This window comes from Pipra filicauda, unplaced genomic scaffold (genome assembly GCF_003945595.2).
Source record: "Pipra filicauda isolate LSUMZ 115617 unplaced genomic scaffold, ASM394559v2 scaffold89_size2521313_pilon, whole genome shotgun sequence".
Classification (NCBI taxonomy): domain Eukaryota; kingdom Metazoa; phylum Chordata; class Aves; order Passeriformes; family Pipridae; genus Pipra; species Pipra filicauda.
This window is the reverse complement of record NW_024105086.1, coordinates 1,121,903-1,148,191: the sequence shown is the minus strand read 5'-3', so window position 1 is coordinate 1,148,191 and position 26,289 is coordinate 1,121,903. Positions and strand designations below refer to the sequence as shown.

The following is a 26,289-nucleotide window of genomic DNA, read 5'->3' as shown; positions in this document are numbered from 1 at the left end:
CTTGTTTACAGGTCAAAAGTTTTCACTGGGAAAAGCTGCAGTCACCAGCTGTGTGATATCCTGCCTCTGCAGCACTGACAGTCTCTGTAGGCATGAACCAGGGGCTTCTGTCTTCTGTGCCCTCGATGCAGGGCAAGGTCTGTGCCTGGGGTGCTGCAGGGCCTTCCTGGGCACAGGATGTTGGACTGTTTCTGAGACTGGTGTTATTTTAAGGAGGTTTTGTCCTGCTGACATTCTAAGGCTCTATAAATAAATAAGGGGGATGTTGAATCTGGCTTTGAATGGTTCCAAGGCTCACAGGTAAGCTGCAGCCAGGGATGGTGTAAGGGTGGTGTAGGTGATGGAAAGCCTGTGCTCGAGCAGCCTCCCAAACCTGCAGCAGGAGCTCTGCTCCTTTCCCAAATGACCACTGACTGTACAACGACTCCTTTTTGTTCTCCACCACAGAGAAGTGATCTCTATTTCACAACAACTTACAGTCTGCGTTGGCTACAGGTCTTTCTCTCTGTCGTGCATGGTTCATAGCACCAGGGTGAGCTGCCTGCCCTCCGAGCCCTGCCCATAGAAACCTTCTTTTCACTGCTCTATCTGGGCTTGGCAGGGCTGAGCTCTCCCCAGGGACCTGCCCTCCTGTGATGTGAATATTTCCCAGCTGAATGTAGCTGTGTGCATATTCCAGATGAAAACAACTTTTATTCCAACACAAGTTTACTGGGTTTATGAAAAGTTTAATTAATATAGGCAAGTTCAGAAAAATTTAATATCAGGGTTTTAAAACTGTTTCTGTTGCATAGCCTGTGCAGGGAGTTTATCCTGAGGAGCTGATGATGCTCCTCTGTGTACAAAGTTTCTTTAGTCTGTCCCTGGAGGTGATGGAGGAGCCAGTCAGGCATTGACTCAGCACAGCAGCCCCCAGGTCACCCCTCTCCTGAGCTGGAAAGCACCACTCTGCTCTTTCTTCCTCTCCCAAAGAGTTCAAACCAACAAAACTGTTAACAAAATACTTGGGAGTGAATTTATCCATCCAGTTGCTTCAATGGCTGAAGAACTGCCAAATTTTGTCATGAGACTTCACCACTTTTCACTGGCAAAATACCCCACGTGCAGTCGGTCACACAGGTACCTTGGCAGGTGACAGGGGAAAGCATCTCCAACACCCTGGTGAAACAGTCTTGGAGCATGTCTGTGGTCCTTGGGTGTGAGGCATTACCTGCTGCTTTCTTCTGTTCTCAGATCTTGGTCTAACCTTTTGTCTGTGAACTGTGCTGGTGTTTTTGTGTCTGAGCATATTTGTGAGAAGCTTGCAGCTTTTAATGCATGAATGGGTGAATTAATCTCTACCTTATTTTTAGCAGTGTTTGCATCACAGAAAGTTTCCCTTCTCCTGTCCCCTCCCCCCATGTGTGACAAACTTGCAGGGGCTCTTAAAAAAAAACAGTTTCCTCTGGTTGTGTCAGTGATGCTGAGCTGGTGTCCTGTGTTGGGAGCAGAAGTGGCTCCAGGTCCTGCAGTTCCATGTTCTTTCCCTGGTAGTAGTTGCTGCTGCAGCTGATCAGGGCACAAATCTGATCATGGAATCATCATAGAACCACAGGAAGGTTTGAGTTGGAAGGGATGTTAAAGCTCATTTCATTCCCACCCCTGCCATGGGCAGGGACACCTTCCACTAGCCCAGGTTGCTCCAAGCCCCGTCCAACCTGGCCTTGGACACTTCCAGGGATCCAGGGGCAGCCACAGCTTCTCTGAGCAACCTGGGCCAGGGCCTCATGACCCTCCACAGTCCAGAATTTCTTCCCAATATCTAATCTGAACCTGTCCTCTGTCAGTTTGCAGCCATACTCCCCTGTCCTGTCACTGTCTGCTCAAGTAAAAGGTCGCTCTCTGTTTTTCTTGTAAGCTCCCTTTAAATACAGGAAGGCTGAAAACCTGGTGGGTGATTTCTTTGCTTGAGCATGGAACATTCCTGCTCTAGATCTGCAGGATTTTGGGTGGATGTGATCCAAGGCAACCCTGGTGCTCGGGGGCTTCCCAGCTGGACAGATCCCTCCCAGGATGTGGACTTTCAGGCCAGATACCCTGCCAGGGAGTGTGACAGCTGTGGGGGGACAGCACAGTGGCCACCCTGGGGGCTGCCAGCCCCGCAGAGCCCGGGGGAGCTCACAGGGAGCTGCTCTGCCCCGGGGCACTGGGGAGGTGCCTCCTGTGCCTGCCTTCCCCAGGCTGCCTCGGGTTAGTGTCTAACAGGACACAGGGCCCGTGCCCAGCCTCCCCTCCACTGTGCTGTGCTGGATCTGAGACCCACCCCCACCTGCCTGCTATGGCACTGAATTCCCCTTCCCTCCATCCCCCAGCCCTGCCCGCAGGTCAGGTCAGCAGAGCCTGTGCCAAAGGCTGTAGGAAATGTCTGCTTTGTTCCAGCCCCTTGGGCTGGGTCTTCCTCTCCCACAGCCTGATATTCTCCTCGGCCCTGGCTCAGAAAATGAAGTTATTCCCCAAAGGCCATCCCGGGGTTTTCCAGGCGGTGGCAGGGGCTGTGCTCTCACATGTCCCTTCAGCCTGGCTTGTCTCTCACCTCCCACCCCACATGATGCAATAACATCAGACCTTTCCAGCCTGCAGTAGGGCAGAGGAAGGGCATATTCAGGGGAAAAAAGAGTGCTTTCTTTTTTAGGCAAACCTGAGGTGTTTAACGAGAGCTTCACTGCTGATCTCAGCCCCAGAGCTGATGGCAATGCTGACAGGGGTTGTCCATAGCAGGGACTTGCTGTATAAGGTGATTTTTGCTGTAGCCTGTTACCTTGCTCTGACTTGCAGATGATGGCAAATACAAACCAACCACCCCCCACATGCACAGCACCTCGGTTTCCCTTTCCTGACAAGAAGGATCCCACCCACCGACTGCCCTTGGGAAAGAGGGGTGGGGGGCAGAAAACAGGAGCAAACTAAATTCCTTGTGCTTTCATGAGTCATGAAAAAACCCCTCCAACTGTCTCTGCACATCTGTTTGGGTATTTTCAAGGAAGCTGGAAGCATCCTCAGAGCTCTCCCATGAGAAAAAGTAAACATGTCATATATAAAACATTTTATTAAAACAAATATACAACACTTTATATACAAAAATAAAATGTACAAGAAAATAGTCTGTTACAGCTTAGTGATTTGGTTCCCGTGTATTACACACAAACCAGAGCCTCATCCATCCAGCACTTCCCTGCACAGGCTGCTCCAGGGGGGCTGTAGGATGTTATGGCTTGGGTGCTGTGCTGGAGGGATCCCTGGAGAGTGCCAGGAGGGATCTAGGGAAGGCATGATAAAAGCAAAGAGCTCTGCCCTTCTCAGTGCAAAATTGTTTCGTGCAGCAGCTCTTCAACTCTTCCATGGAAATGGATGGGGCATGGCTACAGCAGAGGGCACCCCGGGAGTGCACTTGGGGAACAGACTAGCTGGAAGCAAAACCTAAACTGAATTTTCACATTTTATTGTCTAAACTATGTACACAGTTTGAAAGATCTGAAAGATATACTATATGATGGAGTAAATCAAAGAAGAGAGGGCCCATTAGTGCAATTTTCCTGACTAAGTGTAATGAGAGTCATTTTGCTCAGTGTCACCAGTGTTGCACAGGTAAAGCAGCAACCAAAACTAACAGGTAAGAGACTTGTCTGCAGTGTCTCCCCCAGGCACTCTGTGGGTAAAGTGCTCGTCACATCCCACGTGGGGAGGGTGGTGACCTGCTCCCCAGGCCTGTGGGACCCACCAGGCTGGGCTCATGGCACACTGACACCTGCCAGCAGAAGCCTCCCCTCTGCAGGGACCAGGTGCCTCCCCAGTGCCAGAGTCCTGCTGGTGAGAGAGGGTTCCGTGGATTGATAATGGAGCTGTTCATGGGAACCCTTCCAGACCCAAAGCTAAAACGGAATCAAAAAGCTACTTTCATCGGTCAGTAACAAGATGTTTCTTCCATTCTCTCCAGTCTTGTCAAAGTTTCTATCCAGGAGCAGTTTGTGGTGGGAGGATCCAGGGGTTTACAAGCCACAGTGAATGACAGGCCTCACTGTATCCAGCCAGGAGAAGTCTAGGCTGCTTTTCTGGTCAAGGAACCTGAAATCTGCCTCTCCTAGACAAAATAAACCAAGAATGGGCACTGAATCAGTGCAGCAAAAGCAAAATAGTGCATAGATATATATAAAAAAAAAAACTGAAAGATTTCTCAGATGTGAGCAAATACCTTAGACTATTATTTTGCTAAAATATACCAAACACTACTAAACTGGCCCATTTAAGCTGTTGCTAGATTGAATTCTTCAGTTGTATTGCAAGAGGTTCTTGAAAGTTGACCTAACTTATGCATGTATAACCCTGAAGTCTGTAGGACACTCTTACTGGAGGTGTTTTTGACTTTTCCTTTTTATCACCCAGTTCCTCACAGCCTTCCAACAGACTGCTTGGAAATCTCAGGACACGAGGACGTGTGAATTCCTCCGTTTCCTTCGCTGCCTCCTGATCAGTGCCTTGCCTGGGAACCCTCATCTGTGTCATCCCTTGGCCTCGACTGTGGGTGCTCCCTGGACTCTGTACCTGAGGTGGTGTCGATCTCCCCGTCCTGCTCCTTGTAGCTGTAGGTGCTGCACATGGTCTGGGTGCCCGACTCGTTGGTGAGAAAGCCCTTCCCACCAATGCTGGTGTTGTGCCAGTCTTGGGCTGGTACAAGCAGCTGGAAGAGAAGAAGTAGATGGTTAAAAACTCCTTCCTGCCACGGGTGCAATGTCTGATTCCTTGCCCTCGATCAGATGACAGGTAAGCAACAAGATCAACTTCTATCTTCTTGTGCTAAGTTATGTAAAACTCGCTTTACTCCCAGCTTAAAAAAAAATAGTTAATGTAAAAGGGAGGGCTGGAGCACCCGATTCCATCGTATCAGTGGGATGAGTGTGACACGTCTGGAAATGCAGATTAAGGGCCAAACATATCAGAGGTGGAGGGAAGGCCAAAACAGAAAAGTCTGGAGGCCCTTTGCAGACCCTGATACATCAATCTGAGGCAAGGAATCAGCCTCAAGTTGCACCAAGGGAAGTTTAAATTGGATTTTAGGAAAAATTTTTTCGTGGAAAGGATTTTCAAGCATTGTAACAGACTGTCCATTCCTGGAAGTGTTCAAAAAAACCTCTGGATATGGCACTTGAGGACAGGGTTTAATGAACATGGTGGTGCTGCTGGGTTGGCAGTTGGACTTGATCATCTTAGAGGTCTTTTCCAGCCTTAACAATTCTGTGATTCTATGATTCTATGAACTTCTCAGTAACTTCCTCTGGCTTTTACATGAAGGGTAAATATTTCAGTGGGTGTGTCCTCTCCAGTTCACATTTGCAAAGCAGCCTTCTTTTTATATTTAATCGTTCAGGCTTCCTCATTAAATAAGTGTATGTTCAGCTCATGTGGCACCTGCTTGCCTTCCTCTCTTGGTGCAAACACCAACTTTGGACCATTTTATTCTGGCCAGAAGGGCTGGTCTTACCTTAAAAATATCTGGGTTTATTTCCTCTTCATCTTCATCTGTGACTGTTTTGTAAGCACATTAAAAAAAAAAAAAGAGAAGAAAACAGACATAGATGTCAACTTTAAGCCCTCATATTTCTGCTTCTTCACCACAGAACCTGCTTCATATTCTCTTGTCACACACCACCACTGCCCTTAACTCCTCCCATCCCAGACTCCTCACAGCCCTTCATCTCTGATGCTCTTTAACAACTGTATGTTGGGACTCTCTGACACCAGCTCTGACACCTGCCCAGGACTCAACAGAGCAGAGCCCACTTGGCATGGAAGGTGATAGGAGGAAGATGATTTGCACCCCAGGGGAGAAACCACTCTGATCTATGCATGTTAATCACTTTTTCCCCACTGGGAAGCAGGGCTGCCTCCACTGTCACTGCTGGAGCAGTGGCATTTCAGAGCCTTTCAGCCATGAGCAGGTGGCAGCTCTTCCCCTCTGCGCCCCGGCCAGCTTGGTAACTCCAAATACCCAAATCTATCAGGTGGAGGTTGGTTTTTCTGCAAAACAACTGATTTCTCCTGCTGCCTTGGGTACTCCTTCATCCCTCTGCCTCCTGCAGACCAATGAAAGATTGGGGTAGGAAAAAAGCAATGCCCACCTTCGGAGGACGAGGCCAGGGGGGACACCTGGAGCTGGTAGAGGTCGTTGGTGCTGTCAGCCATGGGCACGTCCAGGGCCGGCCTCCAGTCGGGCAGGGAGCCACTCACCTCGCAGGAGGACAGGTCTGTGGGACACACCAGGGGTTGGCACTCATGGGACAGGGACAACCCCCTCTGCTTCCCTCCCGCCTGTCTGATGGCACAGCCACCCCAGGACCCAGCTCTGAGTTCAGCACAAGCGGCATTTTCCACTCTGCCCCGAGCTGAGAGCAGTATCTCACCCAAGGTCATGGACGTGCTCTCCATCTCCACTTCCTGCCCTGTGTACTCGTGCATGGTGTAGCCGCTGTGGTCATCTGGCAGGGGGGTGTTGGGGAACCTTTCTGCTGACTCCTCCAGCCTCTCCTCTTCACAGAACTACAGAAACAAGGGCACGGCGTGAAAGGCTTGTCTAAGAACAGGCAAGTTCCCATATGAAAAAAGTTAAGCAAGAAAACCACCAAAACCTCTAGCTTCTTCAGCTGCCTCTACAGACACATACCTTTCTCTTGCTCCTGTTTCTGACTTCTCTTGAAGACTTTGACTTCCTTTCTGGGAAATAAAAATAAGACAAATGTGAGAAAGAGCTGCACATTTTAGGCGAGTGTGAGCTCTTGCAGCCCCGAGAGCTGCTCAGCAAGCATGGCTACTGCCAGCAGCAGCCAGTCCCCACTGCCTCCTGATGAGGCCTCCAGGCACGTTTAAAGAATTTGGGATAAAGTGAACCACTTGTACAAGCTGTTCCCAATGGCAATAACCAGTGAGTAACCCCAGAATTACCAGTGCTACCAACAGGTCTGTCACCCCCTGCCTGCACAGAGCAGGACATTTAAGTGTTATTTAAGCAGCACAACCTCAGCTGGACTGCCAAGGGTTTACCTTTCTTCTGATGCTTTGTCAAGGGTGGCAGCATCCTGTAAACCCTGACAGCACTGGAGCCTTTGTTGATGCTTTTATCCTTCACTTCTTCGATGTCAGGCAGGGAATTCATGGCACAGCGGAAGTTTGCCTTCCAGGTTTTTGGATCAGGATCTTTCTCACCTTCTTTATATCTTCCTATAAATAAGAGACAGGGTATGCCTTTAAGACTTTGCAGTGCCACTTCTTCCCACCCCCCAAAAAAAAGCAAAATTTTTATTTTCTGACCTACATACCAGTAGTTACTGTAACTGCTGGTGTAAGGTGTAAGCCAAGGCAAAAAATGCCTTGTTTGAGATATTCCTGTGACCGATGGGAATGTAAAGGCAGCACACACCTGTGTGAATGGCCCAGCTCCGGAAAAGGCAGGCATCCTTCTCCATGTCCCAGCCGTGCTTAGCTGCATGTTTCCATGGGATCTGAAATATCCTCTTATCCTGAAATTAAACCAGTAGAGATTTGACTTAAAAAAGAAACATCATACGCCAGTTTGGAATGATGGATTTAATCAAAGAGTTCTCAGAACCAGCTCAGAAATGTTATATATTTTAATTAAATATCTATATTTTAATTAAATATCCATTGTTCCATCTATTCTGTTCATGGTATTAAAGGTTTTTTATGATTTCTGAAACTGGGAAAAAAATGTGGTACAGTGCAGTAGAGGTAAACAGTATTATCAATTTTATCCCAGAATCATTTCAATACATTGCAACCAATCTATAAGTATGTCATAAATATCAGCATATTTTCTAGGTGCACTTTGGCAGAGAATCCCTTTTTTAGGTTGTCCATAAGGTCCTGAAGGAATCAAAAAATACGGAGTTTCTTTCAGCCCAAATCTTAAAACGGGGAACAACTGGAGTGTAACAGCAGCTGCTTAATTGGGACAGTTAAGTGGGCAACAGGAGTTAAAAGATATCTTGGAGATTTCTTGGTACTCCACCGTGTTCAAACTGTTTTCATTGTAATTTATCATTCCCCTCCTGGGAATTTTCCCAGAAAAAAAAAATGGAGCTACTCCACTGTGTACCAAACAGAGCTACCTTTTCTGCAAACAAAAACAGTTGGTTTTTAAACATAATGCTGGCAAGTTTTCTCCCTGTTTTTTCCTTTATGATCCTTATGATCTTGACCCGTGGTTACTGTCATTTAAGAACAAGTAATACTAATAATGATGATAATAGTACAAACCAGTCTCACCTTGTTAATCCATATCAGTCCTGGTATTTGATTGGAATCAATCTGCATTTCCAACCAGGGCCTCATGCGCATTCTTGACACTGGCATGTTGGCTGTGAAAGAAATAACGGGTCAGCCAAACCCTCTGCACTGTTTTAACCACTGTGCAGTGTCACCCCTCCTGTACCCTCCGTGCCCTCAGCATCACCAACGCCACCAACGAGCACTACTTTTGCAGTCTTAACTCCTTCAGTGCCTCCCACCTGCTCCAGGAGGGAAGTGCTTCCTGCTCTGCCTGCTCAGCCCCAAAACGCGGCTCGTGTTTGGAGCTCGGCAAAGAGGCTGATGGCAGCGGTGAGTGTTCAGCCCTTGCTGCGTGGGGAGCCCTGCGTGGGACAGGGCGGCGGGGGGGAGCCCAGCCCCGACCCCCGGCTCTGGGAGGGAGCCCACGGCCGGCACCGCCAGTGGGTGCGGGTATGCCCCCGCGGGGACCGGTGCGGGATCCCCAGAGCAGCCACTGCACAACCCTCTTTTTCTGAGTCTTTGATTAAGTTGCGCGAGGTTGGACGCAGCGGCCCTTCTGCCGGCGGGGACCCCCAATTCCACCGCGACACGTCCCGAGGAGCGGCGCCCGCGCTGCCGCCGCAGGGACCGGCCCCGCCGGCGCGGCCACCCCGGCCCTTCCTCTGCACAAATAATTTCCTGTTTGCGGTGGTTTTCCAAGACAAACAGCCCAAGATTGCCCAAACAACGCATTTCCAACTTTCACCAGCAACGCGCTCGGCGCGGGGCGGGAGGAGGTCCCGGAGAGTGCCCGTTCCGAGCGAGGATCTGCCGGGGCAGCCCCGGGGGAGGGCGGCTCGGGCTCCTCGGCGGAGTGGAACCTCCAGCCGAGCCCGCGGAGCGACAGCTGTGCAGGGACGTGCCCGGCCCGGTGTGCGGGGTGACAGCCCGGGTCGGAGGGTCCCTTCCTGGGCCTTGTGCGCTGCGCCGCGGCCGCTGCCCGTAGGAGCGGTGCCCGGTGCCCGCAGGAGGGATGCCCGCTGCCCCCCCGACGGCTGCCGACGCGACGCGCCCGCTCCGCCTCCAAAACTCCTCACGACCAAGGCTCTGCCGCCTCTTGCCGAGCAGAGTCGAGTCGAGCCGTGGCCCCGGGGCCACTCGCGCGGAGCCCGCGGGGCGCCTTCTCCCGGAGCCCCGGTGGGCAAAGCGGGGGTGAGCGATGGGAGGGGACGCAGCGCGACCCACCTCACTGCAGTGTGCCGGGCAGAGCCGAGCCGCGCGGGGCTGAGCGGTGCAGTGCCGCTCTGTGCAGTGCCGCTGCGTGCTGACCCGTGCCGCTCCGCTCGGTGCCGCTGTGTGCTGACCCGTGCCGGTCCGTGCCGCTCGGTGCCGTGCCGCTCGGTGCCGTGCCGCTGTGTGCGGTGCCGCTGTGTGCTGACCCGTGCCGCTGTGTGCGGTGCCGCTCGGTGCTCGGTGCGGTCCCGCTGGGTGCTCGGTGCGGTGCCGCTCGGTGCTGTGTGCGGTGCCGCTGGATGCTGTGTGCGGTGCCGCTCGGTGCGGTGCCGCTCGGTGCGGTGCCCGCTGTGCTCTGCGCTCCGTGCGGTGCCGCTCGGTGCGGTGCCCGGTGTGCTCTGCGCTCGGTGCGGTGCCGCTGTGTGCGGTGCCCGCTGTGCTCTGCGCTCCGTGCGCTCCCCGCCCCGGGTATAACGCGGCGCCGCCGGGATTCCCCGCGCCCGGGCCCGGCCGCGGCCCGGCCAATCAGCGCGCGCGCGGGGGGCGGACGCGCCGCCCATTGGCTGCGGCGGGCGCGTCACTTCGGGGAAATCACGGCGTTGCAGCGCCAGCGGAGCGGGGGGGGCGCGGCCCGGCCCGGCCCCGCCCGGCCCGGCACGGGATGGGATGGGATGGGATGGGATGGGATGGGATGGGATGGGATGGGATGGGATGGGATGGGATGGGATGGGATGGGGGCACCGGCCCCTCCTCACAGGGAGCCCGCGGGGCCCCGGAGCATCCTGCCTGCCCGTCCTCAGAGCGTCCTGCCTGCCCCTCACGGAGCACCAACCTAGTTGACACCAACCTGTCAACTAGACCATGGCACTAAGAGCCATCCAGTCTCTTCTTAAAAACTGCTTGGGTGAAGCCTGGGGAAGGGAAATGGTGGCATGGACTGTGACACCAGCACACTGCCTGCCTGCTCTGGCAAATTTTCTCTTTTTTTAACATAACGATGAAAGAAAAGCCCAAACTTGGTTTTAAGAGCAGAGAAACACCTGGTAGGTGTCCCATGCTTTCTTTAAACTAATGGGTTTTTGTCTGCTGGACACATTTATCTTATGTAATTAGGATCCTCCAGTTGGGTCTTTGTGCTGTGGGAGGCACCATTCACCAATGAGCTTTCACCATAGGTAAAGATATATGAGGTAAATTAAATAAGTAAGCAAAGTAGGAGAGATACTAGATATAAAGTAACAGGAGGTAACATGAAAGTGGACTGGAAAAGGGAAGACGGAAGATATTTGAGGTTTCAATGTAAATGTCATCTGCAAAAATAGTCACACCACCTCTTATACAACCTAAATATTGACAAAAAAGATTATGCTGATTGCTTTTGATCCAACCTCCCATGGTTTGCTTTCACCCCTCCCCCAGCTTTAGGAAAAATGAATTCTGGGCTTCCTGGTCTGATGGGCCAAGGTCTGCATACAAATGTATCAAACACACCTTAAGTGACTGAATTTTGAGCAGTAACTTCTGATACATGACTTCAGTACTGTTGGGACCCTTATTGGCTGTTTTTAGTCTGTATCTTCCCCAGGAATTGACTTCAGGCACCAAATAAATAGACCTACAATAAAAATGCACAAAGGAAGGTTAACAGCCCCAGCCCTAAATCTCCTCTTCTTTCCTTGGGTTTTCAACCCAGACAGATCCTACTCAGTGAAACTTAATTGACCTTTATATCTGTGTCCTGTCCTATATCTGCACAGCAGGTTTCCATGGAGCAGGACCTGCCCAGCCTGGGATGCCTTATGTTTGCTTTTTGCTCTCTCTCAGCTGAAACAAGGAAATAACAACTTGTGTCTGTCTCCCCGATGTTATTGTGTGTCAGGTTCCCTAACCCCACACTTACAAAGCCTCCTCCTTTTTAAGCTGAGTCCTTCCTCTCGTTCATATCTCTGCACTAACCGCCCTTTCAGCAACTTAATGCAGCAAGAATATGCACTTACATTTGTCACATATAAAAGCAAGAAGAAGGAATTATCTGCACACCTCAGGGAGTCAGTAAATGGGTGGCCATAAAGCCCTTCTGCTCCACCCAGTTTATCCACAGAGGAGCAGGTCACTGACATATTTTATCACTTTTACCTCATCCAGGGAGATCCCAAGTCTAGAATTCTTTTCCTACTGCAGAAGAAATATTTAATAATATTTTTGTTTAAAACAAAATGCAATCCCCAGCTAATCCTCGAGCAAGTGGTGTTTGTTGTATAACAAACTCGATCTCATCCAGCAGTGCCCTGAGATAAGGAGTTCCTAGGAAGACTGTAATTTAAGTAATGCAAAAAAACATGACCTGGTTGGCATCAGCCATAGAAGTCCTGGCATGGCCTCCAGGGAGGGAGGGTTATGGATCGGGAATAGAGGCTCTAACTCAGATCTTTGTTCCCTGGCATCATCACTCTTGGTTAAGCAGCTCAGGGTGGCTCTGATCCTGTGCTGTATGAAAGGAATGATGGTTAATATGGATCCCTGTGTGCAACCCCGTGTGAGATGGGCAACCCCAGCCCACAGGACAAAGCCATGAGGTCCAAACATCCAGAAGCACTTTTTGAGGAGCTGGGGTTGAAGGGCAGAAAACCAACACACTCCAGAGCAAATGTGGATGCAATGGTGGGGACAGACTCCAGAGCCATGTTCGCATCCAGGGAAGCCTCAGGTGCTGCATCTGTAAGATGTAGCGGGGGAAAGGTCTTGAGCATTACACCAAGTGCTGATGGCAGTCTTTGCTTTGAAGATGTTCCCTTCCCATGACTCTGAATCCAACCAGGGGAGAAGGTCCACAGTGGGGAATCTGTGTCTGACAATGGGGAGATGAGGAGATGGGGACAGGGGCTGCCACAGAAAGCTGCCTCTGGTGACCTGCCAGTGAGTCCCAGGAGGCAGCAGAGCCTCAGGTCTGCATGCCCAGGCACTATTTGGGTGGGAGGAGTGAATAACCACAGGATGGAGCAGGGGGTTGTGGAGGGGAAGAGTGGGAACATGGTGAGAGAGCGAGCCTCTTATCTGCTTCCTCGTGGCCCTGGCTGCTTCCTTCCATCTCTGCATCAGGACCTTCCCATGCCCACCAGCCCTCAGCAGCCCTTCCATATCCCAGTCTGCAGGGGTTTGTTCCTCCTTTCTACCTTCTTTAAGAGAAACCTGCTCTAATGCCAATCCTTTCGCATTCTCTCTCCCACCTGCCTTCCTTGCCTTTCCCCATCAAACTCAGGAACAAACCTTTCTTTTTGGAGCAGTAACTGGGACATAAAAAATGGCTGTGGAGCCATCTGGGGCCCCTGGGGATTGTCACAACTCCCCACTATGGAGCACCCAGCACTGCCACCGTTTGGTGCCAGGGGCCATCAGGGGCAGGCAGTGCCTGTCCCTCCCACGGGCTCTCCAGGCAGTGAGGGGTTAATGCACAATGGACTTTTCAGGAGCAGAGATGGAGCATCAGCCTTCAAAAGCACCACGGCTGACAACCAAACTGCTGGTCCTGGGTCAGCAGCCATGAGGTGCAGGGCTCTCTGCAAGCTGTTTCCATTTCTTATAAATGCCTCTTTTACAGAAAGGAAGTTTGGTTGAAGCACATGCAGGAGAATGAATGTCAGAAATGTTGAAACTCTGCCCAGGCATGATGTAATGCCAGCGAGTGCTCTGATCTGCAGGCTACAATAAAGATATCCTGGGATGGGCCATTTACAGTTTCCTGGAATTGGAAAGACCTATCTCAACACCTAAAATCATTTCAGTTCTCCCTACTGATGGAGCGGTGAAGTTTTAAACTAAACCCAAATGAGATTCTGGGCTTGTTTTGGTGGGAATGAAGGAAATTCCAAGAACCTGACTCGTGTCTTTGGACTTTCCCTACTCCTTAATTTCCTCTCCACCTTGCAGGAGGACACAGAGCTGTCATGAAGGATTTGCTGAGGGAAGTCCTGTGAGCTGCAGGCACCTGGCAGCTGTGATGAGTTTGCTAATGAGGGTGCAGCCCTGCAGCAGCCTGAGCCTCCCTGAAAAGGCCAGGGCACAGTGGGGCAGAGCTGAGTTGGAGTGTCCTGTGGTTGTGCCATCCTGGCCAGGAGCCCCCCTGAGGCTGAAAGGGGAGTCCATTTATTTTACATTGCTGGAGTCCCACCTGTGCAGCTGGGGCTGAGATCAGCAGAAAAAGAGTAAGTTGTGTCTTACAGTTGGTTGGGGTTTCTTTTGCCCTTGTGGTATCTGTGTGAAGGTGGGAATGGACCTGCCCAGCCAGCCATCTGCAGAGCCAGGGAGACCAGCAGCACACGTGGTGGGCAAGGCTGGCTGTGCCTCTTGTCTGGCTCCTGCCTTGGAGGGTTTGCTCCATCCTGGCCTGCTCAGAAAATGTGCCAAACTTGCCAGCTGTGGGAAGGGCAGGCCAGGCCAGTGCCTGGGGCAGTGTGGTGCTGTGTCTCCAGCCCTCTGCAGGGGCAGGCAGGGGTCAGCTGGGGCTGGGGGCTCATGGGGGCCACCCTGCCTGCGCCCAGCCCCTGCCTGCCCTGCCACTGCCTGCCCTGCCACTGCCCTCCAGCAGCCCGGGGTGTCTGTGAGCACGAGGCAGGGAGATCCTGGGAACTCACAGTAGCTCTCCAGGAAAAGTCCCCTGGGTGTGGAGGCTGCAGTGATCAGTGATCTGAGGGTGTTTCACCTCTGCTCTGCCTCGGGAAGGACGTCCATAACCCCTGCTTTGTTTGAAATACTCTGTCCCATCCTCGTGCAAAGAGGCTGCCAAAAAGGAAGCTCTGACAGACACTGAGAAGCTCCAGGACCGGTCACATTTGTGCCACGAGGATCCTGGAGGTGTTGAGAGCAGGCAGGACACTGGGAAGGTGGCTTGTCCCCTGCTGGAACAGACTCTGCGGGTGTGCAGCAGGATGGGACCCTGGGCTGGGCTGGGTGCTGGTCCCCTGGGGAGTTTCTTTGGATGCTCTCAAAGGGGATGCTGTAAGTGCTGTTTGCCCCCCTCAAAAAAAAAAAAAAAGGAAAAAATAAAAGGAAAAACCAAGTGACACATCGGGCTGGAGGCTGGGGGCCCATCACAGTTCAGCTGCCCCTCTGCTGAGGGACAGGGTGGATCTACAGCAAGGGAAGGACCTGTCACATCCTTCTCCCCACCAAGGAGTGGGGGGACCCTGGGGAGGGAACACCTTGCAGGGACCAGCTGTCCCACATGATTCCTTGTTCAAACTTGTCACCTTCCCCTGCTCGGTGGGTGTGATTTCTTCCAAAAGAAGCACAGATTTTATTTTTTTATTATTATTTTTTAACATCTCCTGATGTCCCACTGACTCACCAGCTGTGGCTGAAATCTCAGAGCAGAGGTTTCCTGCCCTCCCCCCCTTTACTTTTTGTGTCCCCCTCCCATTTTTTTTTGCTGTGTGCCCCCCTCATTTTTTTTTGTATATGTGTCCCCCCCTCTTTTTTTTTGTGACTCCTTCCCTTTTTTGTGACCCCCTTTTTTTTGGTGTCCTCCCTTTAAGTCCTCCCCCTTTTCTCCCCCCATTTTCGTCGCCTCCGTTTCTTTTGCCCCTCTTCTTTTCTTTGAGCTCTTTTTCTTTGAGCCCTTTTTGTTCCCTCCCCTTAATTTTCGGGTGGCCGTTGTTTGTGCGCTTCTCTTCCTTTATTTCTGCGTCTCGCGGGCCGATGTGCCCCGATCCTCCCCATCCCCCCTTCCCGCCGCCCAGTTTCGGTTTCCCGCGGGAGCGGCGGCGCCGGAGCCGCTTCCCGGAATCGGCAGTGCCGCTCTCTGCCGCGGGAGGGCGCGGCCCGGGGGGCCGGGGAAGCCCGGCCGGGCCCTGAGTCAGGGGCAGGAATGGCCGGGAATTCCAACGGCCCCGCCGGGAAATCCCCCCCGCGGCACCGGGGGATGCTCCTGCCGTGACCCCCGAGGGGGCTCCGACCCCGGCGCGATGCGCTGCCCACCCGGGAGGGACTCGAGGGGAGCACAGCTGCTGTCTGGGGTGACTAATAATGCTCACCGGGTCAATTAAACTGTAAAAGGGAGGTATTAAAGGTTAATTAAAGTTAGGGGGGTGTTTTATGTTAAGGACATGATGTTTTCCCTGGGCGTGCTAGAAAAGGTGATATAGAATCAGCTGGGTTGGAAGGGACCTCCGAGATCATCAAGTCCAACCCTTGATCCAACCCCGCCGTGGTTCCCAGCCCATGGCACTGATGCCACATCCAGTCTGTCCTTAAACACCTCCAGGGACGGAGAATCCACCACTTCCCTGGGCAGTCCATTCCAATGGCTGATCGCCCTCTCTGTAAAGAAATTCTTCCTAATATCCAACCTAAACCATATAGATATATGTAAAATAGAAAAATTATATACAATATTATATATAAATTATGTAATACGTATGTCATTAATAATATATATTATATAAATATATATTGTCTAGAACTCCCTACAAAATTAGCATATACTATATATATTATATATTACATGCAAAATATAATTATACATCGTCAAACATATATTTATATTACATATATGATTTTTTATTTTCCTGGGCATGCTAGAAAGGATGGTTCTTTTGAGCTTTTCATATAAACTCGTAGTGAATACTGAAGTACAGCTGGAGCAGTTCCCTCCTGAAGCAGGATCCAGGTGGGTCGGAGGGCAGGTCTGACCCAGCCAGAGCTCCCAGTCCCTTGCGAGTCCAAAGTTCCTTTTTTGGGGGCCCTGAGCTCGTCCTGCTGACTCGCGCACGGACGGCGCGTGGTTCGTCTCCTCTCTCGTGGGCAGTTCCCTCACTCCCTGAGCAGTCTTTGCACACTCGTTTCTCCTCGCTATCCCCGTGTTTCCCAGGGCCCGGCCCTTTCCCTTCCCTTTCTCTTCCCTTTGGCCCCTCGGAAGCGCCCACCGCGAATCCAGGGAAACCTGAGCCGGGAAGTTTCCCGGGAGCGCTGGCCTGGATGCAACTCCCGTGCGGCTGCCCCCAGGGCTGTCCCGCTCCGCTGGTGTCCGCCTGTTCCCCAGGCACGGACCTTCCTCCGGCACATCCCTCTCCGGGGAATGCCGAGCGCGGGGCTGGCACCGGGGACGGGGATGGCCGAGCACGGATGGGGCTTGGGCTCAGCCCGGGGGTCGGAATCACGGGAAAACGGGCTCTGGAGTCGGAGGAGCTCCGCACACCAAGGAAAGCCCTGCCTGGGATTTTCCCCTCCCCAGAGCTCTCCGGGCAGGGCTGTGCATCCAGCGTTTGCGGTCCCCTGTTGCCACCTGCCGCCCGCCGCCTCCTCCTGCTCCTGTGCGGAGACTGCTCTGCTTTGGGAACAGCAAAGCGTCTGATGGATCAACGTCTGCACCAATAACTCACAAATAATAATTTTGCTGATTAATCCTTGTTTCACCAGCAACTGTGCTTGCTCCCCTCATCTTACGGAGCTGGGATGAAAAGCTGTATTTTTCCTTAATAAAATTTGGATAATGCTAGAAAACACTGGGAAAATCAGTATTGATGTGATTCTGGTGTCACAGGATTCTCAGCTGTGCTCCAGCCGGGGTCCCCAGGGATGCCCCCAAAGAAGGAGCAGGGACTGGCATGTTGTATCAGGACCTGTCTGACCCAGGAATCTGGAACACATTAAATCAAACCCTTGGCATCACTGTGACTGACCACAAGTGCCTTGCTTGGCTGCTCAGCTTCTTTTTTCAACGTGTCAAAACTGGTAAGTTTTTCAAGAAGCTTTTTCTGTGATTAAAGGGACACTGGAGGAACCTGCCTCTCTCTCTGACCGAAAATCTCTTCTCAATTTGGTTCTCATTTCTTTCTCTTACATTTGAAACTTTTTTTTTTTTTTTTAAGAATTAATTTGTGCTGGGATATTTATAGCAAGAAATGCAGTCATCCAGGGAGCTAGAGGAAACGTGCAAGCTCAGCTCTGCCACGGGCAGGGGGGGCACCTTACTGAGCTCTTGGGTTTTTAATTCATGAATCATTAGAAATAGCTTCCAGCAATACACTTGCACAGTCACCTGAAGGATCCAATTGCCCTGACTGTGAGAGATTTTACAATAACTAGATTTGCTGAAGTGTGGGAATAGTTTGGAAGAAATTTGAGGGGAAGGGGAAAGCCAGAGACAAACATTTATTCTCTTTATTAAAACTAGTAAAGATACAGAATAAATATTTTCTTCAAGATACATATATCTATAAAATGTAATATAATTTAGTTGACACCATAGAAATAAAGTCATATCGCTCTAAACACTCCTATCCATTAACTTTAAAAACCCCAGATTTTAACACAAAGGTGGAGCACTTCTTTAATAAGTAAACATTTTAGTGCTCATAAATTTTCAGCAATTTTAGAAACTTCTGACTCTATGCTCTTGTGGGTTTTAATGCTTTTCGGATGAATGTCATCAGCTTGTTTATAAATATCGTTGCATTCCTTCTTTCTGTATCACATTTCCCCTGAAAAATCAATCAAGAAAATGAAATTGATTAATATTTAATCATTATTTAGAGCTTGTTCATCTCAAAATCATTTTATGAATGATACGATTTTCCTTAAATTTGCTGATCACACATATGAATCCTTAATTTAGAGGTGGAGCAAGTGGGAGACTAGAACAAGGGAAGGGCATAAACATGAAATAATGCCAGGATTTATTCTTCCATGTATTAAAAACAAGCCAGTACAAAAATTACTCTCTTTTGTAGACATAAAGGCTCGTCTATGAATTATAGATCACATTTTGTAACATCTCTGCTGTGGGATCTCTGGCAGACAGTGAATAAATTCCTACCTCTTTTGCCAGGCTGGGAGTGAGAAATTGCTTCAGTCTTTCAAAATTTTGGAAAAAAGCACTGAATTTTTTCATAGCTGGATTAGTTTTCAGCTGTTCCGTTCCTTCAAAGATTGTGCTGATACAATTCACATCCTAAGACGAAAGAATTAGCAAAACTGAGGCACAAGAATGAGTAACCATGAGCTGCAATAAGTTTATTAAAAATCATTGGGGGAGATGCCCAACTGCCTGGGTGACAAATTGGTTCTTACTGACTTTTGGGCTCGAGTTTGCAAGTGTGTGTATTTATCTGATGTGCATACTTTACTCTGGAGGCAGAAACCTGGCAAAGTATCTGCTGCTGTGTGTTTTGTAATGTCCAGATGAACCATCTCACTGTCTAACGCCTCAGTCCTTCCTCTTCTGCAGCCATCTGAAAGCCAGTTTGATTTCTCACATCTGCTCGTGCCTCTCAAACACAAGAGAAAGCAAATAAATGAACCCGAAGGTGCTGCAAACACAAACTGTGCAGCAGCTGGCACCTGCCTGCCAGGAGAGATGGGGACAAAGCCACCCTCACACTTCCCAGCCTGTGTCCCATCCCAGGTGTGGCCACGCTGGTCCTCTGCCACAAAGTGGGAGCTGGCTTTGGTCTCTGAGGCTTTGTGGTCTGGACAAGGCCTCCAAAGAGGGAGGAGGGACGTGGATGGAAGCCGAGCAAAGAGTGATGATGGTCACACTGGCCAGTGCGGGGCTGCTCAGGAAGAGCTCAGCTAAACTCACAAGGAAGGAAAAAGGAGAGGACACGACCATCAGTGGCAGGAACAGACTGAGGTGTCACAGGAGGAGAAAGTGATGAAAAAGGGAGAAAAAACTAATCATCGAGGATCAGAGGAAATGCAGCAGCTGCTGAAGGTGCCTGTGACGCCCACGACCAACGCGTGGTCCCGTTAGTCACTCCTGGTGCTGCGGGGTGAGTAAGATCATTCCTCCCACAGCCTCGCCTGGGAAGCCACTTCTGCTGCTGCTGAACAGCAAACTCAGACCTCGAGGAATTCTCTGTCACCTCTGGCTCCAAAGCACTGGAGAGAGGGAAGCAGCTCATCTCCCCAGAGGGAAGCTGGGCACTGGCACAGTGGGCACCTCCAGGGACCTCATCAGGGAAAGGGATAAATGAGCTGCCAGCACTGGGCACTGCTGATTTGGGGTCAAAATCTCAGAGTTAAAAAGCCAGCCCAAGTCCCAGCCTGGGAAGAGAGCTTGTCCAGACAGGATCCAGAGAGAAGTGACAGAGCTAGGAACTTTGCATCTGATTTGCAAGGAATGGGCTGGATTTGACACCAAGACACTCCCGTCCTCCTGTACTAGCTTAGGGCACAAATGGGAACTATCCTGCTCCTTCAACAAATTCATGACTCAGATTGCACTCCTACCAGCAGCCATCTGGCCACGCTATGAGCTGAAGAGTTCTGTGCTGGGCTGTGATCTGGGGAAACCAAGAATCCCATTGATGCACAGCAGAGAAAAAAGCCTCATTAACGGCGTGCGCATGACCAGGGAGTTGCTTAAAGTCATCTCAGAAAGAAAACCTGAGAGGGGACAGGAGACATTTCCTGGAGGTGTAGAAGAAGATGGCAGATCCACCAGGGGGAGTTTGATCTTTAGGACAGACCTTGTTCCTGGGCACCCTGTCTGGTGTCCTGTTCAGGGCACACTGACACCATCCTTCAGACAAGACCAGGTAACTTAATCCCCTTCCTGGGAGTAAGGGTTTAAAAAGCCCTTTCTAGAAGCAGACTAAGTGAAGTAGGCTAAAAAGGAGGATTTTTGCAGACACACAAGCAAGACGCGAGAACAAGTTTTCTCTTTCCTTTTTAGCTCTTTCATTCAAAAGCTGGTTCAGAAAATCCCTCCGTGGGTGTGTTCTGCAGGAGATTTACAAAAACATACAACAAGAATAGTTGCTGTCCTTTTATATTACAGCAACTTTTTTGACTCAACATTTGCTTGTTTTTAATAATGTTTTATATCTAACTACATTTTATATCTTACAATATCATTTTATATCTTATAATAGCTACACTTAAAGTAATAATTTACTCTTAAATACGAATAGAACATTTTAGAAGATAACAATTTAAAAACTACCTCAATTTACAATGAGGAAATTTATGAAAATGTTAATTTTATTTAAGAATACTTTTACTTACATTTATATTATCTGGAGTTTCGATCCTCAGATTCTGAAAAATAACATATTAATTCAGCCTTTCAAATATTTTCATTAACACTGATAAAAATATAATATTACATAGATTTTTTGACTTTCAAAGGAAGTTAAATATTCAAGAACAAGAGAATTCAGTATATCAAATTTTAGATTAGAAAAATGAAAATTGAATTTACCTGAATGTCCTTTGCCATTACCTCCCACATTTGCTGTAGAAGTGTCAGTAATTCAGCCATGCTGCTCATCTGGGAAGCAGCAGAGATGCCTGCAGCCAGCAAGAGAAGGTAGAGATGGGTTTTCATCCTCTTGATGTGCTCAGAGAACCTCTAAGTAGCTCTGGACCAGTCCACCAGTCCTCTACCATTTTATGGTCTCTACAAGGAAATAGCACTTCAGGTTGATTTGGGAAACTGATTGAATAAAAAAACAAAACAAAAAAAAAAAAGCCATTTGTTGAGGCTTTCTGGAAGAGAGAGGTTCCAGTAAATTTGGTGTCTAACCTTGGGACAACCTCCTTACCCAATCAGCATTTCCATGGAAAGAAATCTATAAATATCCGGTTTTTCAGCTTGAAAATCAGGAAAGCATAGAATGACCCAAAGCATGACCAGGCACTTGCCACCTCCTGTAGCAGTTGCTACAGCTCTTCTCTGGAAATCACAGCTTCTTTGGCCGCAGCATGGGGCTGGCTGAGAAACAATAGGAAGAGACTGGTATGAGAAAAAAACCCCAACAAACTCCCATGGAAAATATGTGGCTCACTGCATAGAAAGGGAAAGTTACAGCATTTGTGCAATACCTGTGGCAAAATTTTGGCAAAATGTAGGCATGCTGTGAGAGTTAATTAATTTGCAGCAGGAGAAGCCACTGCCCTGCAGCGACAGGGTGCCCCAGGGATGGGCACAGCAAAGTGGCCCCTTTTGGGTGGGAAAGGAGGGATGCAGGGTGTCCTGAGCGAGTCAGCCGTGACCCCATGGGCACAGCTGGTGCCACAGAGTTGATTTTGGGTCAGGACAGTGGTCCCCTTACTGCCCCACTCTCTGGCCAGGAGCTGGTGAGGGGGGAGCCCACCAGGTTTGTGAGGGTGGGCACTGTGGTGTGTTACCTGGCCAAATCAGCCAGTGGCTTGTGCTTCTCACTTTCCTGGAAGCTGGAAAAACTCCTTTTTTATTTCCTTTAAAAAAGGATGGGTTTATTTCACAGAAATGAGGGCAGTGGCCGGGGTGGCTGGAGTCCAGCTCCGTGCCTGCTGGGCAGGGGCAGATCTGGCGGCTCCGCTCGTGGGGCCTGATGCCACAGCACTTACCAGTAAGTGCCTCAATATCTCAATACTTTGAATTGGGGAAGTCAAAAGTCACCAGTGGTTATGTGGCTTAGCTCAAGCTAATCTGTGAGCTGGCTGCTGCCCTCTTCACTGCATCTGTGTGTCATCTGGAACAAGAGTGGGCTTTTTCCCACACTTTGTGCTTATCTGTAGAACTTTCTCATCACACAGCTCTGGGGATTGTGTCCTTGTAGGAATGTGACAAGTAATAAGGAAGAAGTTCTTTACAGTGAGGAGGTAAAACACTGGCACAGATTATCAGGAAAAGCTGTGGCTGCCTCATCCCTGGAATTGTCCAAGGCCAGGTTGGACGGGGCTTGGAGCAACCTGGGCTAGTGGAAGGTGTCCCTGCCATGGCAGGGGGCTGGAACTAGATGGTCTTTCAGGTCTCTTCCAACTCAAACCATTCCATGGACTCCACACCAGTGCATACAAGCCATACAACTGAAAATATTAAGCCCTGCTCTTGGTTCACTGTGGTTTTGGTGTTTTACACTTGTTTCTTTTGATCTCCCTCAAACTCACACTAATTTTTCAGGCAAAGCCTCCTCTTCCCCTTGGCTGGAACCTGGACTATACCTGCCAGCCAGGCTGAGGTTCAACCCCACCATTAGAGATCTCTGTGAGCAACTCAGTTTTGACTCAAGGTTGGTTGGAAAATCCCACTTTTTTCACCTTTTCCTTGGCTGACAGTTGGCTTATTCCATATCACGGTGAGAGGGATTGCCTGTGGGGCCAAGGCCACTGCCATGTCCCCCCACCTCAGGTCTCCCTGTCCTGGGGCCCCTCAGCACAGAGAGCACATCTGTCTCCAATTCCATTCCTGGCCAGCACAACTGCCAACAGATTTTGTCTCAGGCCTTTTTGAAAAATGCACTTGGCATTCGTGACCACTTCTGCAGAATCTTATCACTGTCCCAGAACTTCATATGAACTGTATTTCTTTTCCCTTGTTAAACTTTGCAGGAGGTAATTCCCGATTCCCAAGAGTTCACAGGAATTTTTGTGATGTGTAGCAGCAGCGTGAGCTGGTCTTTCAGCAGGGTTTTGCCCAGCTCCAAAGGGACAAGACTGGTCCTTCTCCACCGTTTTACCACTCTCTCCTCTTGTGACATATTCCAAAATCACTGCACTTTTAAATCTAGGGATTTTTGCTTTTCCCCTTCACTTTTTCCCCCTCTTCTGCCTCAGATAACAGGACTGCTCTAGTGCCTGTTTTTCTCTCTAAGCTGGCTCAGTGCCCCTACACAAACCATAGTCCCACGTTCAGATGCTTTGGGGTTTTGTTTTTCACTTGAATGCAGGGTTAAGAAGCTGAAGGATGATGTAAAAAAAATAAAGGGCAACATAAGCAACTGGTCCTGACCTTTGATACCTGTAATTCTGGAATTTGTCTGATCTGTGAGTATAGGCAGAGTGAAGGCACCACAAACATGGGTAGAATTGTTAGGAACAGAAATAAGAGTAAGCAAAGAGAGTATTTCAGAAGAAACTCTGGAGACTGTAGTAAAAGACAGTGAGTGGAATTCCAAAGTGTTGGATTTATCCAAAGTATTTTTGTTTGAATTTGGAATGATCAGGAGGATGGAAGCGAACAAATAATCTAATTAATCAGTGAATTCATGGCTTTTGATACTAATGAAAAGTATTTCAGTGGGAGTTGGGTGTGATAAGTGTTCACGTTGCAGCTGATTTAGGAATATTATTGAAAAAAGGAATCAGATGATGCTACAAGTGCGAAAAGAAAGTTATCCCAAAAGCTGTGCAAGGTGCTGCTAATGCCAGCAGGGATCATCCTGGGCAAGGGCTTCTTTGCATCACAAGATGGTGATGACTCCTGCAGGTATGTGCCTGCATTAGCTTGATAAACTTAGCAAGTGCCTTGTAAGAACTGAGCTGCAACTGTTTATAGGAGCTGGTTTTGCTCTTTCATCTAGATAAGTGTGAAGTTATGATGCTCAGATAAGGTTTCCTTACTAGGGCAAGTACAAAAGGCAGCATGGCTATGGTGCAGTATCTCGTGCCTCTCTAACCTCCTGAGGCCAAGAAAATGGAATTTCTGAAAACCAGGGAACATCTCCTGCAGAGATGCTCTGGAATACTTTCTCACAGTGGTTATGTTCCAATATTTTGTGCTGGGAGCTTAGTTTAAAGCAATCCAGTTGAAACAGAGTTTTCTCCTATCCTGGCAAATTTTCTGATGCCCAAACTCACCCATCTCCTGGAGTTGTAGGAAGTGTTTTAACCTTTGGTGATACTTTCACTTCTAATAGACAGCAAGGGAGAGAAGCCAAGTGAGTGCAAAAAGCAGGTCACTAGCAGGAAGTCGTATTCACCATATTTAAGGAATGAATCCTTGGCTTTTTGCTGCCTTCCAGCAGCATGTGGCCCTTGCAGAGGTGGCTGCTGCAGCAAGGCACATGTGCATGTGCAAATCCAGGCTGGATGCTCCAGCAGCGAGCAGAATTCCTGCTCCCAGCAATGGAGAGCAAAGATAAACACCTGGACTTTGTTCTTACATCCAAAAGTAGTGCTGCTCCATAGTGCTGCTCCTGGAGCCCCTCTGCCACGGAACAGCCCCGGTGCTCGTTCAAAGGCCAGTCCCAAGCCAGGGAAATTGTGAAATTTAATAAACACTGGTCTTGACCTGAATTACATGAAATAAACTCCTTTCCTAGGAAGCAGGTTGTTAGGAGAAGTTTTGTTTACAGTTTCATGACATTCCATAAGAGTCACTGCTTTCTGGAAAAAATATGTGGCCATACCTGACCAGTTCTTTCACGGCTCCCATGTAGTGCTGTCACTGCCACCAGTGGGACTCTGTCAGATCCCATCTCAGAGCAGCTCGGCCGAGCTGCTGCACAAAAGGAGACACTTCCTATAGAGAAAAATAAAGGCAGATGAGAAGAGGAAATACAGGGAAAGGAAGGTGATCCAGAGGAGAGAGCTGTTGCTCCAGACTCAGCCAAAACTGATGGAAATGTGGACATCATTTGCTGCTCACTCGCTGCCCAGGGCTGAGCAGAGGCACGACTGCTGGCTGGCCCAGGCTGTATTGGGAAGCTTTTTAGCATCATGGGAAATGTCAGTGGGAATGGTAGCCAGAATAGTTTAAAAAAAAACCACTGAGCCCATTCTGTAGCTCCCCGAAGTGCTGAGGCAGAGGACAGTGACAGAGTGCTCACAGCTTTGGATCTCAGCAACTCCTGGCAGCTTTAACATCTCTTCTGCTTTCTAAAATCCTTGTGCCTCTGTGTGGACAGACCCACGGCAAGGCGATGAGAAAGAATAGTGGAAGAATACACTTGTAAGTATGAGCTGAGCTTATGCAAAGTTGCATTCAAATATGCTTTAATTAGAGATATCCTCTGCCTAATTAGTTAATTAAGCTCCAAGGGTGGTTCTTTAAGCAGCCAGTAGCATTATGTGCTCTTCTGATGAGGTTTAGCTTGGTGTGGGTGAGCAGTATTGTCCCCACTGTAGGTACAGCACACTATAACTCACACTTCTAACAGGTTTGAGCACGGTTTGGAAGGAAAGGTGAGTTCTTCGCACGACCTGTGATAATATTACAGTCACTCAGCAATGGTTGGTTGAAAGGGGTTTGTCTTAAGATTATAGAGTTTCTGCAAACTGTGGTAAAATGCTGACTTTGCTGCTACTTTTCCATTTTATGCAGAAAGCTGAAGTGCAACATAAAATAATAGAAAAAAGTGATGCTTCCCAGCCTTGTCTCAATTTTAGCAGCTGTGCATCGTTTACAGTTACTTTTGAAAGCCAACATTCAAGTCCTTAATGCCTTCTGCGTGGGGCAGGATTCCGGCTTCCTGCATGTCCCAGGATGCATTGTTGGTTCCCTGGGAGCTGTGTCAGAAGGGCACATCTGTTTAGAGAGGTCCCTTCTCTTGTTTGCTCTTTCAAAATCCATTGTTTCACTCTTGTCTCGTCTTGCTAAACCTCCAGCTGTGACTAATGGCCTGGGCTTGGCTTGTGGGCCAGTGTCTTCCCCGTTTCCTCTTTACCACTGGAGTTGTTTGAGATGTATTGGTTTGAAGGCTGGCTGGATTAGCCACTGTCACACTGCTGATACCAGTGCCTGGATTAACCCTGGCTTTTCTCAGTCACCCAGACGGGAATCTCTTTGCTGTGCACCCTTCCATTTCTTGTAAGATTTTGTCCATCTGTTACAATCTGATGGTTCCTTGGCCATAATTAGCTCAATTACTTAATCCTGTTGTTTATTTCATTAGTGAGGGGCTATGACTTCCCAAAAATATATCTGTGCCAAGTACTTTGCTTTAAAACTTACACAATGTCTAGCTGGGCAGGTCCTCAAACTACTTCATGCCCCCAAAGCCAGCTCAGTGAATCCACTGCATTTCATTTGGAATTCAATGTATGCTTCCATACATT

General features: G+C 49.3%; 2 protein-coding genes across 2 annotated transcripts; both read right to left on the bottom strand.

Annotated features, from left to right (window-relative positions):
• Positions 1 to 3,067: 3,067 nt before the first annotated feature.
• Positions 3,068 to 9,702, bottom strand: IRF1 (interferon regulatory factor 1). The gene is made up of 10 exons (XM_027747700.2): positions 9,541 to 9,702; positions 8,314 to 8,405; positions 7,448 to 7,547; positions 7,072 to 7,248; positions 6,695 to 6,744; positions 6,435 to 6,570; positions 6,153 to 6,278; positions 5,516 to 5,559; positions 4,579 to 4,714; positions 3,068 to 4,117 (listed from the first exon to the last, which is right to left on the bottom strand). Exons 2-10 carry the CDS (start codon positions 8,398 to 8,400, stop codon positions 4,026 to 4,028), a joined length of 948 nt encoding a protein of 315 aa, XP_027603501.1. The 5' UTR covers positions 8,401 to 8,405; positions 9,541 to 9,702; the 3' UTR covers positions 3,068 to 4,025.
• Positions 9,703 to 17,912: 8,210 nt separating this feature from the next.
• LOC114001990 (interleukin-5-like) lies at positions 17,913 to 20,854 on the bottom strand. Its single transcript, XM_027747625.2, has 4 exons — positions 20,729 to 20,854; positions 20,533 to 20,565; positions 18,341 to 18,475; positions 17,913 to 18,005 (listed from the first exon to the last, which is right to left on the bottom strand). Exons 1-4 carry the CDS (start codon positions 20,852 to 20,854, stop codon positions 17,913 to 17,915), a joined length of 387 nt encoding a protein of 128 aa, XP_027603426.1.
• Positions 20,855 to 26,289: the final 5,435 nt, after the last annotated feature.

What these genes read in the sequence shown, in the direction of transcription:
- LOC114001990 (XM_027747625.2), bottom strand. Translation starts at nt 20,854, where the DNA reads ATGAAAACCCATCTCTACCTTCTCTTGCTGGCTGCAGGCATCTCTGCT. An exon ending in AAACTCCAGATAATATAAAT is followed by an intron (nt 18,476 to 20,532) that starts GTAAGTAAAAGT and finishes CTTTCGTCTTAG; the next exon opens with GATGTGAATTGTATCAGCAC. An exon ending in CTCCCAGCCTGGCAAAAGAG is followed by an intron (nt 18,006 to 18,340) that starts GTAGGAATTTAT and finishes TTGATTTTTCAG; the next exon opens with GGGAAATGTGATACAGAAAG.
- IRF1 (XM_027747700.2), bottom strand. Translation starts at nt 8,400, where the DNA reads ATGCCAGTGTCAAGAATGCGCATGAGGCCCTGGTTGGAAATGCAGATT. An exon ending in GAAACAGGAGCAAGAGAAAG is followed by an intron (nt 6,571 to 6,694) that starts GTATGTGTCTGT and finishes TTGTTTCTGTAG; the next exon opens with TTCTGTGAAGAGGAGAGGCT. An exon ending in CCTGGCCTCGTCCTCCGAAG is followed by an intron (nt 5,560 to 6,152) that starts GTGGGCATTGCT and finishes CTTACAAAACAG; the next exon opens with TCACAGATGAAGATGAAGAG.